The sequence below is a fragment of the Lagenorhynchus albirostris genome, chromosome 2 (assembly GCF_949774975.1).
Source record: "Lagenorhynchus albirostris chromosome 2, mLagAlb1.1, whole genome shotgun sequence".
In the NCBI taxonomy this organism is placed as follows: domain Eukaryota; kingdom Metazoa; phylum Chordata; class Mammalia; order Artiodactyla; family Delphinidae; genus Lagenorhynchus; species Lagenorhynchus albirostris.
This window is the reverse complement of record NC_083096.1, coordinates 14,372,212-14,390,200: the sequence shown is the minus strand read 5'-3', so window position 1 is coordinate 14,390,200 and position 17,989 is coordinate 14,372,212. Positions and strand designations below refer to the sequence as shown.

Genomic DNA, 17,989 nt, shown 5'->3' with positions numbered 1-17,989 from the left:
ATGCCCTGAGGAATCTTAATACCTTTGCCTTTAAAACATATCCAGAGATCCTCTTGAAGTGATGTTAGCAAAATGGTGGCACAGGGCTTTCTTGCCTTTCCCCCTGCAAGAAATATCACAACTATCCACACACAGAAATACCTTCATAAGAGCCAAGGATTCCCGGTTAGGGGTTATAGCACATGGGTGAAGCACAGAAATAAGAAAGATGCATTGGGGAGGGCAAGAAAGATAGAGTCACATTATCCCCATCCCTCCTCCCCCAAGCCCAAGCAGCCCAGCATGGAGAGAGACACTCTCCCCATGGGAGAAGGAGAGTAAAGCGAGCATCTGACTTCACCACAGATCCTAGATCTGGTCTGTCCCAGCACCAGGCTGACTCCTAAGGCCCCAGGTAGCTCCATGTGTACTCCCATGAATCCAGGCCCCTGATTTACCCTGCACCTTCTGGCTCCAGTAGCCCCAAGCAGGTTTTGTAGCACTAGGCAATTTCTACAACACCAGGTTTCTAGCAGGCCCCTGCAAACCCAAGGCCCCAGCTCAACCCTGCACCAGGCTCCAGTGGCCCCAGGTGACTCCTCCAGTTCCAGATGTCTTCCCTAGCTCCAGGCTCTCAGCAGTCCAACAGGAAACCAGACCACTGGTCCACCCATATGCTAGCCAGCTCCAGTGGTCCCAAGCAGATCCCGTTTACTTAAAACCCCAGTTTTAAGTCCAGCTCCAGCACACATACCCAGGCCCTTGGCCTGACCATGTGCAAAACCAGCTCCCAACAACTACGAGCCAGCTCCTGAGGCCCCAGGTCACAGGCTGATTCATGTAGTTCCAGGTCCAGGCTTGCCCTAGCTCCAAGCCAACCCTCATGCCATCAGGCTCCAGGTCTGCTCTCACAGTACCAGGCTCGTGGAATATCCAAATATTGGATCAGCTGCTACAGACCCAGATGATGGGCCCACCCAGTAGTTCATGGCACCTGGTTGGCCCCCTGGAACCAGGATCCATGTCAGCTCACATAGATACAGGTCCCAGGGCCATCACCACAGACTCAAGTGCCACGCCTGCCCCAGTGGATCCAGGCATTAGGCTGGTCCTAGGTAATCAAGAGATGCCTACTTCCTTCAATGAGCAGACACCGTGATCCATAAGGATCAAGAATAATCAAGGAAATATGACACCACCAAAGAAAACTAATAAAACTCTAATGACTAACCCTAAATAAATGGAGATCTATGAACTGTCTGACAAAGAGTTCAGGATAATCCTCTTAAGGAAATAGAATGAACTACAAGAAAACAAAGATAGAAAACTAAATGAAATTAGATAAACAGAATAGAAAGCTCAGCAAAGAAATAGAAATCATTAAAACAACAACAACAACAAATGAACAGAATTCCTAAGGTTGAAGAATGTAATGACTCAACTGAAAAATTCAATAGAGAGATTCAAGAGCAGACTCAACCAAGCAGAAGAATTCGTGAACTAGAAGACAGGTCATTTGAAATCATCTAGTCAGAGGAGCAAAAAAGGAATGAAAGAGAGTGAAGAAAGCTCACATGAATTATGGGATACCATTAAAAGAATCAATTTACACATCACTGGAGTCCTAGAAAGAGAAGAGAGGGAGAAAGGGGCAGAGAGCTTATTAAAAGAAATGATAGCTGAGAACTTCCCAAATCTGGGGAGAGATTAGAACATAGAAGTTTATGAAGGTAATAAGTCACCCCAAGTATTCAATCCAAAATGATCTTCTCTGAGACATTATAAATAAAACTGTCTAAAATCAAAGACAAAGAATTTTAAAAGCAAAAAGAGGAAAAATTTCTCACAAATAAAGGAACTTCCATAGGTCTATCAGTGGATTTCTAAGCAGTAACCTTATAGGTAAAGAGAGAGTTGGATGATATAATCAAAGTGTTGAAAGAAAAATAAAATGCTGACCAAGAATATTTTTGCCAGCACAGTTGTCTTTCTGGAATGAAGGGCACAAAAACTTTCACAAACAAACAAAAACTGGAGTTGATCATCACTAGACCTGCCTTATAAGAAATGATGAAAGGAGTTCTTCAAGTTGAAATGGAAAACTGCTAACTAGTAACATGAAAATATATGAAAATATAAAACATACTGGTATAGGTGAGTATATAGTCAAATTGAGAATACCCTAATACTGTGATATGGTGGTGCATTAATCATTTAACCCTAATATAAAGGTTTAAATATCAAAAGTTTAAAAAATAACTATAGCTACAATAATTTCTTAATGGATACACAATATAAAAAGAGGTAGGGCTTCCCTGGTGGCGCAGTGGTTGAGAGTCCGCCTGCCGGTGCAGGGGACACGGGTTCGTGCCCCGGTCCGGGAAGATCCCACATGCCACGGAGCGGCTGGGCCCGTGAGCCATGGCCGCTGAGCCTGTGCGTCCAGAGCCCCGCAACAGGAGAGGCCACAACAGTGACGGGCCCGCATACCGCAAAAAAAAAAAAAAAAAAAAAGAGGTAAATTGAGACATCAGAAACAAAATATGGGTGGGTAATAAAAGGGTAGAGTTTTTGTATGTGATTGAAGTTAACTTGTTATTAACTTAAAAGAGACTGTCGTGAGATGTCTTATGTAAGCCTCATGGTAACTACAAAGCAAAAATACACAAGTAGATACACAATAGTTAAGGAGAAGAGAATCAAAGAATACCACTGTAGGAAATCATTATCTCCCAAAGAAAGGCATCAAAAGGGGAAGAAAGGAATAAGGGAACTATAAAACAGCCAGAAAACAGTTAATAAGATAGTATTAGTAAGTCTTTACCTATCAATAATTAACTAAATGGAATAGAGTGGCTGAATGGATTAAAAAACAAGATCCTACTATATGCTGCCTACAAGGGATTCACTTCAACTTTAAGGATACACATCAATACACATAGAGTGAAAGTGAAGGGATGGGAAAAGGTATTCCGTGCAAATGGAAATCTAAAGACAGCAGGAATAGCTATCAGAGAATATCAGACAATACCAGACAAATAATATCAATATCAGACATGGATTTTAAGTCAAAAACAGTAACAAGAGACAGGGTCATTATACAATGACAAAGGGTCAATCCATCAACAGAATATAACAATTATGAATAAATATGCACCCAACATAAGAGCACATAAATATATTAAGCAAATACTAACAGATCTGAAGGGAGAAATAGACAATAGTACAATAATAGTAAAGGACTGCAATAATCCACTTTCAACAATGGATACACCAGCTAGACAGAAAATCAAAAGAAAAATATTGGACATGCACTTCACTTTAAACCAAATAAGCCAAATAGACATATCCAGAACATTCCTCCCAACGGCAGCAGAATATACATTCTTATCGAGTGCACATTCTCCTGGATAGAGCATATGTTAAGTCACAAAACAAGCCTTAGAAGATGTAAGAAGACTGAAATCATACCAAATGTCCTTCCTCTCCAAAATGGTATGAATCTAGAAATCAATAACAGGAGAAAAACTGAAAACTTCACAAGTGTGTGGAAAGTAAACAGTACACTCCTGAACAACCAGTGAGTCAAAGAAGAAATCAAAAGGGAAATCAAATAAAATCTCAAAACTGATGAAAATGAAAATACATCTACCAAATTTATGGGATGCAGCAAAAGCAGTTCTAAAAAGGAAGTTTATAGTGATAAATGCCTACATTAAGAAAAAAGAACTATCATAAATAAACAACCTCCCTTGACACCTTAAACAACTAGAAAAACAAGGACAAACTAAGCCCAAAGTTAGCAGAAGGAACGAAAGATAAAAGATTAGAGCATAAATAAATAAATAAAAATAAAAGAGATTAAAAAACAGTAGAAAAGATCAACAAAACCTAGAGCTGCTTTTATGAAAAGAGAAACAACATTGACACACTTTTAGCTAGACTAACTAATAAAAAAAGAAGAAATATCAGAAATGAAAGAGGAGATATTACAAGTAATACCAAAGAAATGTAAAGGATCATGAGAGACTACTATAAACAATTATACACCAACAAATTGGACATCTTAGAAGAAATAGATGAAACATATAACTTAGAAACATATAATTTACCAAGACTGAATCATGAAGAAACAGAAGATTTGAACAGACCAATTACTAGTAAGAAGATTGAAACAGTAATCAAAAACCTTGCAATAAAGAGAAGCTCAGGGCCAGATGATTTTCCTGGTGAATTGTACATTTAGAGAAGAATTAACACCAGTCTTTCTCAAACTCTTCCAAAAAATTGAAGAGATGGGAACACTCCCAAGCTCATTTTACGAGGCCAGCATTACCTTGATAACCAAAGCCAAATAAGGACACTACAGGAAAAGAAAATTATAGGCCAATACTCCTGATGTATAGATGCAAAATTTTTCAACGAAAGAGTAGAAAACCAAATTCAACAGCACATTAAAAGAATCATACACCATGATCACGTGGGATCCCTGGGATTCAAAGACAGTTCAAAATAGATGCAAATCAATAAATGTTATATACCACATTAATAAAATAAAAAAAATCATATGATCATCTCAATAGATGCAAAAAAAATTTGGCAAAATTCAACAAGACAAAAACTGTCAACAAATTGGGTATAGAAGATATATTCCTCAACATAATAAAGGCTATATAGGACAAATTCAAGACTAACATCATACTCCATGGTGAAAAGTGAAAGCATTTCCTCTAAGATCAGAACAAGACAAAGATGCACACTGTCACCACTTTTATTCAACATAGTACTGGAAGTCTTAGCCAAAGAAATCAAGCAAGAAAAATAAATAAAAGGCATCTTAGAAAGCAAGAAGTAAAATTGTCTATGTTTGCAGATGACATGCTACTATATGTAGAAAATCCTGAAGATGCCACCAAAAAACTTAGAACTAGTAAACGAATTCAATAAAGTTGCATGATACAAAATCAGTATATAAAATGCAGTGCATATACACTAAGAATGTATATGCTCTCTGCTCACTGTAATCTATACCCAGCACCCAGAGTGATATTCATGAAATCTATATCTGACTGCTCTGTTCAAAATCTTCTCGTGGCTTCCTAAGAAGGTTATCTCAGATTAAAACCCAAAATCCATACAAAGACTTATAAGGCTCATGTGATCAGGTCCCTTATTAATTGTCTGATGTCATCTCTTCTTTTGCCTCTGCTCCAGCCTCACTGGCCTCCTTGCCATGTCCATTCTGGGGATGTTCCTCCTTTCAAGTCTTTTCTCTCCTTGTTTCCTCTCCTGGAATGGTCCTTTGCTTAAAATCCCCACAACTTTTACCCTCACTCCTTCCAAGTCTTTGCCAAAAATATCATCTTGCTGCTGTGGCCTCCACTGTTTCTTGCCTTTCTTTTTCTTTCAGTTTTATTGACATATACTTGATATACAGTACTTCATGAGTTTAAGGTATACAGCATAATGGCTTGACTTACAGGTATTGCAAAATGATTATGACAATAAATTAGTTAACACCGCTGACTCTCGCCTTTAAAATTACTGAGCACTCCTGATTCTTCTCTCTCTGTTCTTTGTTTTCTGTGGCACTTTTCATATTTTATAGCAGGAACAGCCTTAAACCCTGGTCAACATTCAATTTAAAGCCACTTTTTTTATTGGCGTATAATGGTTTTACAATGTTGTGTTGGTTTCTGCTGTACATTGAAGTGAATCAGCTATGTGTATACATATATCCCCTCCCTCTCGGACCTCCCTCCCACCTCACCCCTATCCCACCCATCCCCTATCCCACCCATGTAGGTTGTCACAGAGCACCGAGCTGAGCTTCCTGTGCCTTATAGTGGTTCCCACTAGCTATCTATTTTACACATGGTGGTGTATATATGTCAGTCCTAATCTCCAATTCATTCCACCCTCCCCTTCCCCCCCACGTCCACATGTCTGTTCTCTACGTCTGCATCTCTATTCCTGCCCTGGAAGTAGGTTCATCTGTACCATTTTTCTAGATTCCACACATATGCATTAATATATGATATTTGTTTTTCTCTTTCTGGCTTACTTCACTCTGTATATCCGAAAATGCAACAACTTGCCCACCCATGAGTAGTCTGGGGTAAACCCTAACTGTGAATGGAGGACTTGACAAGATTTGGTATTTTCTACTTCAATCCTGGGTCACCAGTCATACCGGCTCTCTCTAGCAACATGACCCTTCTAAGCATGCTCACTTCCTCATCCTGGTCTCCCCCAGTCCTGACTGTCATATACATGGATGCTTCCCAATCTATGGAGGAGCTTATTTCGTCAGAGTAGAATCCCGGCACAGACAGTAATCCTGGAACTAATACAGGAAGACACTCCCATTCTGGGTGAGTTTAGGAGTAGATATTCTGCCTGAGTTTAGGAGTTCCTTGATTAAGGTCACCTTCAAAGCATGGAGGCTGTAGTGTAAAAGAGAATGGGGCATTCTATGATAAGGAGATACTTGGTATGGTGATACTATGATGATGCTTTCTGACCCCACCAGCTCAAGATAACTAAGGACTCCCAGATACGCAAGTCTGCCCCACATACGGGTAAGGCTCAGGCCACCTTTGAACGCTACGACTTCTTCACCATCTGCAAATTAGGTAGCCAGATCCCTGCCTCCACAAGCTAGAATGCAAGAAAGCAAGAAAACTGCCCACCACAAAGAGTTCACTGGCAAAAGAGCATTGTAGCATCCAGTCAGGTTTGCAGCTGACCTAGACACTCTGGTATGGCTGGGAGAGATTCTCATGTAAAATATTCCAAAGTCACTTGGAATCAGCCCCATGGAATACAATTTCTTGCTGGGGCATGTCCTTTCAGAGAAGATTGTTGTATTCTCATGTTCAAATACTACAGCTTTTCCCTAGTTGCACTGACTTACCTGTCTGGGATTCCCCCTTTCCCCTAGGCTCTGTGTCCTCCTTGGTTTTGCTCCTGAAACTGGCTTTTGAGTCAAATCCCCAGCTTCCCTTTCTCAGGAAAGCAAGGAATTCAGACAAGTGGGAGGGACGAGAGGCTACGGTCACCAAGTTCCTGAGAATCAGAAGGAGAAGATGATGAAAACAGGGAAATGACAGATATAACATGTTAGCATATTAACACATTATAGTTTTGGCCAAGATTGGACCTGCTAGTGGGACATGTTTTGTGCCTGAAGTTATCCCACAGTAAATAATAGTTTGCTCTCTTTGTAGCATCTGAGGCCACTGTTCTCATGATTTTTAACTTTATAAGTTTCATAGAATGTTTCTCCAAATGAAAGTACCGCAGTTCTGTCTAATTTGTGCACACAGGGCGTAGCTGTTCCTGCCATCTCTCAGAAGTCCCTGGCAAGCCCAAAGTTTTAACACCAACTTCAAAGTGTCCTTATAACTTATCTTCTGACCCCATTGCCTGAGGGTGCCCCCCCTTAACTTGATACCATCAAGTACTTGTAGGATAAAGTTGTGAAGCAAACAAGCCTTAATCAAAGCATTGCAAGTCTCTTCTTGATAATCACCTTTTGTTCTAGAGTAACTATATTTAGTGTAAAAAATGTTTTTGCCTTTCTTCTGATGGTCTACATGTTTAACCAATTGATTATACTTTGCATGAAAATCAAAGTGTTCTCTTCCCAGTTTACTTTTGCTGTCAGTGCAATGCAGTATCTATTTCCCTGAATTAGGCTGCATTTCATTCATCTTTTAAACATGAAATTGTAATGGTTCAAGGTTAATGATCTTTAAAGAAGATGTGTTGCTTACATTGTAACTACCTTATTTCAAAAGTATTCCAGAAAATAATGATTATTTCTAGTAGTATAAAAATGTGACTGATGTTTAAATCTTGGTAAAGTTGACTGAACTTCGCTTAGATTCATTCAACAAACTAATTATTGTGTACCTTTATAAAAGGAGTGTTTGGGGTATTTTAGAATTAAATTAGTAAATTACAGATTAGTTTCTTTTAACACAAGGGAATATGGTATCCATTAGAGAGGCAGATAGGTATAAAGTATCAGGGAAGTTCAGGGGAGGGAGAGATTATGCTGGCTAGGGTACTAACCCACTCTCTTGATCAACTATACCTAGCTCAACTATATCTAGATCATCTCATTCATTAATTCTTTCTTCATTTATTCAAACATATATTCGAACCTACAATGCTCCAGACATTGTGCTAGGTATTGAGGATGCGAAATGAATATAGCACCATTGCTTCCTTTACAGTGTCCAGTCTGATGGATCAGATAGTCATGGAAACAAATCATTATGACACAGGGTTGTAAGCGCTATGCCAAAGCATGTGGGAAACCCTGGGAGACAAAGGAGAGGATGATAGCTCCACCTTGTGCCAGGGGTCACGGCCCAGTGCGTTTGGGAAATCTTAAGAAAGAAATTGTCATTTGCACTGAGCCTGGACAACTTGAAGGTCAAATAACACGTAGTTGGTCAGGTGGACAGGAGAAGAAAAAAATTCAACAAAAGGAATTACAAGAGCAAAGTCACTCTTATAAGCTATCTATTTGCATTTCAAAAGCCAGACCTGTTGTCTTCAAATATGTCTTTAAAATAATTTAAATGTCTCATTTATTTTTGAACAGAGCCCTTGAACTAACTCTAAACTCAGAAAATGATTTACCTGGCCGCAGACAATCAAGAAAACAGTCAAATTTGTTAAAAGAAAAAGTTTGACTGACACTTCTCTATTTACAACTGACCATAGTATGTTTAAAGGATAAAACAGCCTATATTTTATTGCTATTGATTTGTATGTCTATTGATTCTTATTTTAAACTTTAACGGTTTAACAGTTCTAAGAAGTTCTAAGAAGTAGAGAATAAGTGAGATCTCCTGAATCAAAATTATGATGGTAAATACATTCTTGTTTCCTCCACCCCCTAGATTTAGTGGCCTTTACGCCCCACCAGTTTCTACTCAGTGCTTGCACATGTGTGGGATGTACAAACAGTTCCGTGGTCATACTGTACACGGCACAACTGCCACCAGACCATGTGGATCCCCCAATTCTGACCGTCCTGGATTCTAGAACTATATCCGTACAGTAAGTAGAAATGTTGTCACTGTCACACACTGGTTCATGCAAGAATCCCTGTGAGTTCAATCAAGGGAAGGGTTTGTGACATAAAATTAATTTTATTGTGATTAAATGCATAGAGGTGATTAGTTCAGTGGTTCTGGGAACCTTTGATTATCACTTGCCAGCTTAATTTCCATTTTGTCTTTATGCAATCAGGCTGAGCTACACATGTATGCAGATTCTGTGCAAACTTCAATAAGGGAAAAACTGACCACTTACTTACCTTGGGCTTTTTATATGTGAGGCATTATTTGCAATGTTTTGGAATTAGAGAGCACAGTTATATTTCTTCTTTTTTTTTTTGCGGTATGCGGGCCTCTCAATGCTGTGGCCTCTCCCTGCTGTGGCCTCTCCCGTTGCGGAGCACAGGCTCCAGACATGCAGGCTTAGCGGCCATGGCTCACGGGCCCAGCCGCTCCACGGCATGTGGGATCTTCCCGGACCGGGGCACGAACCCGTGTCCCCTGCATCGGCAGGCGGACTCTCAACCACTGCGCCACCAGGGAAGCCCATATTTCTTCTTTTTGATTACAAACTAAGACTATCTTGTTCCCCAGCATTTGAAGTCAGAAAGAAGCTTTCGCATATTGGCACGTTCAGATTATTTTTGATATTACTGATCCATTTGCTAATACGTGAGGTACAAGGTATATTGCAGTACTGAATGAAAACTCAATAGACCTCTCTTCCCACTAGCTAATACTTGTTTACTTTCATTGCTCTTGGTCTCTGTTTTCTCATCGGTAAAAGAGTTTGAACTGAAGAAATTATGATATTCATTTAAGCTGAAAAACACTGTGATTTATATCCCATTGTTCCAGGTCTATACTCTTCCATTGGCTTTCACAGCGTCCCAAGCTGAGCCCACTTTATTTACCTTAAAAGATTTCCCACTATGATAATTATTTCTCAATTTACCAATTTCTGTCTGTTCCATGACTTGTCCTACTCATTCCCACTGACACTTTGTAACCCTCATCTGGAGTATTTTTCCTTCTGCCTACCAATTCCCATCCATCTAACAAGTATACAATCGTATGTATCCAGGCAGTGTGTCACCTCATTCAAGAAGTCTTATCTGAGTACTTCAGCCTTTCCAATCTCAGCTTTTCTTCTATAGTTGCATATTACCTCTATGTTAGATTGCTGCATTTCTCAAGACAATTATGGCTTGAAAATTATGCAATTATCTCTCCCTCTCATTTCTCAGAAGTTCTCAGTACTTTTCCCAATTCTTGTTCTATGGCTTAAGCTCAAAATCAAGTGCTCACTCATACGTTTTTGTATTATTAGCTAATTAAAAATATAAATAACTAGAGAGCAGGTACTATGTCATATTTTTATACCATTCAGAATAGACATTTAATGACTACTTGGGTTTTTTAAGTGAATCACTTTTGAGCTCTCAGTGTGTTTCTTTACAGTGGCATAAATCCAAGTTCATATGTGTCCTTTAAAAATCCCGCACATTTCAGATTGGACTTGAAGGTATGATGATAATAATGCTATATTTTTTCATTCCCAGGTGGAAACAACCAAGAAAAGTAAACGGAATTCTAGAGCGCTATATACTATATATTTCAAATCACACGCATGATTTTACAATTTGGGATGTCATCTATAATAGTACAGAACTTTTTCAGGATCATGTGCTGCAGTACCTTTTTCCTGGTAATAAATACTTCATCAAGCTGGGCGTAAGTTCACTTTACTTTTATCAGTTTCTCTGTCCCCATCATTCCCCTTGCTGCTTCCCTTTCTTTTGTCTCATCTTCTCTCCATGCCTCACTTAAAACAAAACAAAACAAAATTCTCTTGTATTGCTATTTACACTGAAATCTCACTTCAAATACAAAGTGAAAATTCTGCTGATCTGATACCTACATATTTATTTTATATTATGCCAAACAATAGAATAACCATCTGAATCGGTAGGTTTTTCCAAATCTAATTTGGGATTATCAGAAATTATTTCTTTTTTATTGTTTGTAGAATGTCATAATTGTTGAGGGCTTTTTAGAAAATGCTTGGATTAATAAAGTTATTTCCCCATGGGGCTTGTTCATTTGAAAAGCAATGTGCAGTATGAAAATATAGGTCTTATATTTTTAAATGAAGGTTTAAATGACCCCCAAATATTCTTGATTATTATTATATCCTGGTTTACATTACACTTCTGTCTCAAAAGAACAGTCACTTAATAAAACCCTAGAATCAACACGGTTTAGACAGGCGATAGCATTTTTTAATGCAAAATAGCACGTTTACACAAAGGTCTTTTAAAAGACCTTGATATTACTGTGGAATTTATACTCAGTAGTTCCTTTTGTTTTTTGATGAAATATAATCTTTTTTAAGTTTAATAGCACATCTGAAAATAACTGAATATAAACATGAGATTGTCCCTATTTGTTTTAAACACACTCTTCATTTTATAGTAATACCTATATAAGGATATTTGCTTTGATAAATGCCATAGAAAATATTCTGCTCTTGATTATGAATAAATTTACATTTATGTAGACACTGTGTATGCATTCATTTCACTTAACATTGCTCTTGAATGCTCTAAATATTATACCACAAGAAAACAAACTACATTCAACTGTTGCTGTCTGACCTGACACCATCAAACAAGGGCAATCAGACAATGTTAAAAATCCTGTTCAGAACTGGTTTCGTGTGCCTAGGTGTTCAGCACACAGATGGGTTTCTGAATCAGCGATTGGATTACTTAGCTTTATTGCCCAAGATATAAGAAGTGTATGAACTTGCTTTTCAAAAGCTAATACAGAAATCCACACTATTTTCAAAACAGTGGTGATATCAAAATAAGAAAAGTCCCTATGGTTTAGAAGCAACTAAAATTAAACAGAAATTGTGTCGCTCTTGGTTTGGATTAGAAGGAAGCAGAGGATAGGAGACAAATTTCTACTTCCAAGGCGATTTTTAGGATATTCTGCGCGGTCAATGAAAATCCACCTGAATCTCCTATGTTTTATGAATCTGTAATACCTTGAAAAATAAATACCACTAGATTGGGAGTCTGCTCTCTTGAGTTTTAATTCAGATTTTGCCACTGACTGAATGACCTAAGACAAATTCACTTAACTGCACTGAGTCTTAGGTTCTTCAAGCCTAAAAGTAAGACTTTGAATTAAATGATTTTTAATGTCTCTTTGAGCCCTAAAATTCTATGATGCTAAAAAGGTGACCCCAAATAATATTTTGTGAAGTCAAAGGAGACCTGTCAGCCACTGAATGATGTTGGTGCAAGATGTCATAAAGACGTGGACGTCTTTGTCCCAACTCTTGTTAGGGAAGTAAATTTGCTCATACTATTTTTGATTTCACTGTATTTGTTAGGGCAGAAAATACACTGATACATCTTCAGGAAGTATTCAACTAACAGGTTTTTTACTTTAACTCTGTTAACCCATAAATTTAATGAACCAGAAGGTTTTAGGTTCATCTTGGTTAATTGAGGAACTCGTGTATATTTACAGTTTCAACATAATAACTGGCTTTCAAGGTCATGAGATTAATAGGTGGAGATCAGGTTCTCAGCCACGTGGAGTTGCCTCTTAGCATGCTAAGTGCTAAGGAACAAAACATACAGATAACAAAGCATTTAGGCAGGCATTAGAGAAAAATACATGGGCATTCCATATGATTTACTCCAGACTGGAGCAGGTATGTTACTTCATGTGGTTTCGTGTAATTTCCCCTGTTGCCTGCATTAGAAACTCCTAAAGGGTAGAGACTGCATATATCGGCAGGGTTAAACAAGGTGTCCGGAAACTGGAAGCTCGCAAACAGTTCTTGAAAGAATGAATGAATGAGTGAACACTGAGTACATTTATTTCATAAAGAATCTGAGACTTCCAATGTGAATCAAATAACTTGCTGTAAAATGTCAGAGTTAGGGACTGTGTGGTTCAAAATACAAGCTCTTTGTCCTAGCAGAAACCGTATAATATTTTGTTCCACTCAACAAATGGTATTGCAAAGTGTGGTAGCTCCTGGTTAAGATAATAAGCCAGCAATTAAATAAGGAAGCTTGTAAGACAGGTATCGAGATATGTATGGTTTGATAATATTCATATTACTTTGATAGTTTGATAAATTCATATTAAAAATATTCACATTTGCCTCTTGATGAATGTTAAGTATATTTCCTGGAAAGGTTCTTGGAACTGATGAGCTTTAAATTTTCTAAAGATCATTTCTAGATAACATGGCCTTGTCCTTTTTCTTCATACTTTAAAAACATGCTGCGTTCTTAACATCATCAGACGCTACTTATCTGAAAACAACCTCTTAGAAAAGAGAATGCTAGTTTTAAATGTTCTTAATAGTCATGATTTCAAAAACAATTGATACGCTTTTATTAGTTATGCATTTTACTGTACCAAAATTGAATCTCCTATTTGGACCGGTTACTCATCACTTCAGGGTGGTAGTATGACTTCTCAGTTTAAAACAGTATATTTGTAATTGATAAAAGCTATACCCAGAAGCAACTTTAAGAACATTTATTACCTTATTGAAGGAACTAAGATACTCACCCCACTCACCTAGCGCCTCTAAATGCATACAAAAAGAACGTGGGAAAAAAAAGAACAAAATAAAATATCTTGCAGGTAATTCTGTTGTTTCAGCAACGCCTTTGTAAATTCGGGTTCATTTACAAGGAAAATTCTCTCATAAACTCCTTGGACCCTTAAAAGGCTTTTTATCAAGTTGCTAGTTTATGGGTCTTCCATGACACAGCCCAACAAACAGTCCTTCCAAACCAGAGGATGTCTTTATTTATTCCAGAATTCCCCATCCCATAAAATTCTCAAAACGAAGTAAATTTTAATTCACGCTCTGTTTTAAAAAATACGTAGTGAAATGTCACATAGTACATACAGTATTTCTCTGGCAGAGATGGCGGGGGGAATTCTTAGGCCACAAATAAGAAAAACAATAGTGACAAAGAGACTATCAGAATTACATCCCAGTGTGGTTTGAGTTTCAGCATAACATGCTGCAACATTTTTCCCCTCCTAAGGAAAAAAAAGTCTATGAAATGCCAGTGGATGGATTTATCTGTCTCTAAGGACTGGAAAGTATGCTCCTTTGAGCATTTTCCTTCGATAATTCAGCTGTCTCACGCAGCCTCTTTTCCTGCCACGTTTTCTGGTGGACTTTTAGCACGTTGGACATTTTTTTTTTTTAATTCTTCTGTTTTAACGTTCAGGTAGTTATTTCTTGGGCTAATAGCAACATGTCCTAGGGCTTCGAATCAGGAGCTCAATTGATTTCTCCTTATTTGCCAAGATTCTGTTCTCAGAAGGAGTATGGTTTATCTCTTACAGAGATATGCACATGCCACAGCTGAGCATTAGAGGAAACCCGCAGAGGTTAATTAGGTCCCCAATCTTAATGCAGTTTCATGCCCAGGCCACAGTTTAGCCCATCTGAAACTTGCTTACGCTGAGAAATTATCCTGAAGACATGGGTTACTGTTGTCTTCTTACAATAAGAGGTAAAATTGATCTCCGAGTCTACGGACCATTTATTGTTACTTAGAGGGAAGAATTTGAAGCTCTTTTGCAGCAACTTTACAAGTAGTATACTTCAGTATAAGAAAATACCTTTAAAATCAGTCAGCTTTCTTCTATCTTTAGGAAAAAGAATACTAACTGCTTTAAGTATCAAAAGGTCATTCCTTCAGTATCAAACTGGAAAGCTTGGTACAGGCCCGAAAAAATAGAGAGGGCTTTCGGTGTTTTACTATTAGTCATATCCACCTTCCATGAAAATGAACTGAATAAACTGCCTGCCTTTTACATTGTCCTAGGATTTCGCTTCATTTTCTTAATGCTCATGGTATAATTTAGTGCTTTTTGAAAGATCTTTACATCTTATTGTGTAAATTACAGTTGTAACTTAAAGAGGTACTGAGCAAAGCTTTAGCGTCGTTTTCAAATAGCTGTGTTATATAAAGACAGAATTGCTGATATTTACTAGCAGACATAGGCTGGAAAAACTGTGTGCATGTCTCAATTTCCTGGAGAAGTGCTTATCTCATATGTTAGGTAGGGGTGATATTTTCCTCACATGCTGAAACATTTATTTGGAATTGTTGGCAGTTTATGATGGAAATGTACACAGAAGTTTCTGAATATCCCTAATATCCATGAATCCATTTCTGGAACCCTCCCTCCTTTGGGAATTTGGGGGTTCTGTGAGCATTTTAAGTTTGTTGGCCACGTATTGAAGCTCAGTTCCCCCGGCACGTAAGTAAATGACTTGACCCTGAAAGCCAATAAACGTTCACTCAACAACTGCTTTGTTGGCAATTTATGAGAAATACTGTTTTATTCCATTTCACGTTGTGTTCTACTTTAAACGCATTGCTCATGCTACAGTAAGTAGAAAGCGATTATATTTTCTGTGCTCTTTTTTTTCCCTAGAAATCACTTGTTTTGTCCTGAAGTAGTCTTCAATCTCTAGTACTTTTCTCATGTGGTGTACACAGGTGTGTGTGTGTGTGTGTGTGTGTGTGTGTGTGTGTGTGTTTAATTCATTCGAAGAACCTTTGTGTGAGGCTAATTTCATCGTGGCTATTCACACAGTCAATATATGCCCCATCTCTAGGCTCTAACTTAGGATGTATTCATAATCCATATATTCTTTCATTCTGGGTTATTGCTTGATTGTTGGAGGCGGATGTCTCGTGTCCTAAAAAGCAAACCAATTAAATGTCAAACCTCAGCAATGAAACAAATTTATTTGGGGGGTGGGAGGTTAAAAAACAGAGCATTATTTTAAAGGATCTGGAACTCTTTATGGTGAACTCTCTTTCTTCAATGCTCATCTAAACTTTGGGGCCCCAAAGTGAAATGTGCTCTTTTTGTCTCTCTGTCCAGGCTTGCACCGGGGGTGGATGCACAGTGAGTGAGGCCAGCCAGGCCCTGACTGAGGAGAGGGCCCCCGAAGGCATGCCAGCCCCCAGAGTGCACCCGGATTCACCTCACTCCTTTAACATCTCCTGGACTGAGCCTGAATATCCAAATGGTAAGTGAACTCTTTTAGCCTCAAGTTAAAAAGATGATTAGCAAAGGTAAATTAATATTCTAAATGGCAGCTTATAGGTGGTGCTTAATTTTTAATGATCATTTTAGCACATAAAATACCTGAGATAGTATCATTGTCTGTAGTTTAGGAGATTGTGGTTTTTAGGTTAACATACAATTTTGGTGGCTCAAAAGTGCTCCCTTTTGATAGTTCTTATGTACTGCATCTTATGGTTTAATATGTTCTGGGAGAGGTGAAGAGAACAAACCGGGATTCCCAAAGAATGGCCTTGTGAGAGTGACATTATATTTTCCATGACTTTTTGTTTTTGACTGTTATGCATTCTTTCTTAGAGAAGTAGGGAGATAGAAAGTTCGTACACATACTGTATTTCAAACTGCTTTTGCTTTAATAAGTTTATCTTAAAAGGGACCATTTGGAACTCTGTATTTTTAATATGGTATTTATAAATAGTTCAGCATGCATACATTAAATATATATTCATTTATTCTTGTTTAACTTGAAATGGATTGTATATATTTCTAAGTGATATGTGTATATATCACATATATATGTGTATATATACACATATATATATGTCTTTGAATAGTTTAGAGAGTTAGGTTAGCCAGTTAAAGTTTGCTAAAATAAAATCTTATAAAGAATTTGTAGTAACTTGGGACAGAAATTGCTTTATTCATTTACTGGAAATATCTTTAAGTTCCATATAACATAGTGTCATTTTTCCACACTGGTCAAGCTTACATCACATCAAATTTTGTTCCTCTTTAAGACAAATATCAAGAAGACTTTTAATATCATAGAAACTGTTTTAGGAAACTCATTACTGAAAACTGAAATGGCCTCTTTTAGCATAGCCAGAAAGAATGAAAGAAGAAGAATTACAATTTTATTAGTTTGTCTTATGTTTACTATGATATTAATTACTCCAGTCATCTCATTTTAATTAAACTTTTGGCAAATGCATGAGATATATTTGAGGTAAGGGAGAGTGATCTAGTAATTACAGTGAGTGATTATCTCTGCTATTGAAGTTATCCCTGAACTATTACAAATTTCCTAGTAAAAAATAAATGGATAGCTATTTGATACTTAAACAGTCAACAATCTTGTCATACTTTGTGCTCCACAAAGGAACCTAGTCTGTAGGTGGCAATGAAAATGCGAATGATTTATTTCAGTTGGATTGCTCTTAACTGCTGTTACATGATTTGTTTAGCAGACATTTCCCTTCATCCTAATCAGTAGTTGTAACTATAACTGCCCCCAGAATCCTAGGTGGACTAAAGAAATACTTTCGACATTTCAAAGAATCTTTGTGTATTATGTGTTATATATTTACAAGCAGCTTTAAAATATATTCATTGAACCATAAGAATTTGGGAGATTTAGAAGATTGGTGTTAACACGTTCATTTATTCTAAAGTCTTGTGTTTAATCACATCAGAGTTTTCAGAATTTTTACTGTGGGGCAATGGTTAGACATTTTTTAAGTAATAGTTTCATTAAAAAAAAAAAAAAAAACTTTCTTCTCTTCATTACTTCTCTCTCCACTTTCCTCAGATATTCCAGTGTTCAGTTTCTATCCTCCATTGCCTAGAGGAGGATCTGATCGTTGGATGTTTATCTTGTCACTTCATCTGTTTTCAAAGCTCCCATACTTCCCTCTAAAAACCCAGAGAATAAAGTCCAGATTCTTTAGTCAGGCATTCACATCAGCCCCAACTTGTGACTCGATCTGCATTGACATAGCCTTGTAACACACTTTCCTTTGTAGCCTCCTGAAATACTTATGGCTTGGTGCAGG

General features: G+C 37.7%; 1 protein-coding gene across 1 annotated transcript in view; it reads left to right on the top strand.

Moving 5' to 3' along the window:
- USH2A (usherin) overlaps nt 1-17,989 on the top strand; it is a 737,336-nt gene that overhangs the window by 333,714 nt on the left and 385,633 nt on the right. Inside the window, exons 23-25 of the mRNA XM_060127145.1 lie at nt 8,898-9,057; nt 10,619-10,790; nt 16,014-16,161. Of these exons, the coding sequence (XP_059983128.1) occupies nt 8,898-9,057; nt 10,619-10,790; nt 16,014-16,161 (480 nt within the window). The remainder of the gene's footprint in view (nt 1-8,897; nt 9,058-10,618; nt 10,791-16,013; nt 16,162-17,989) is intronic.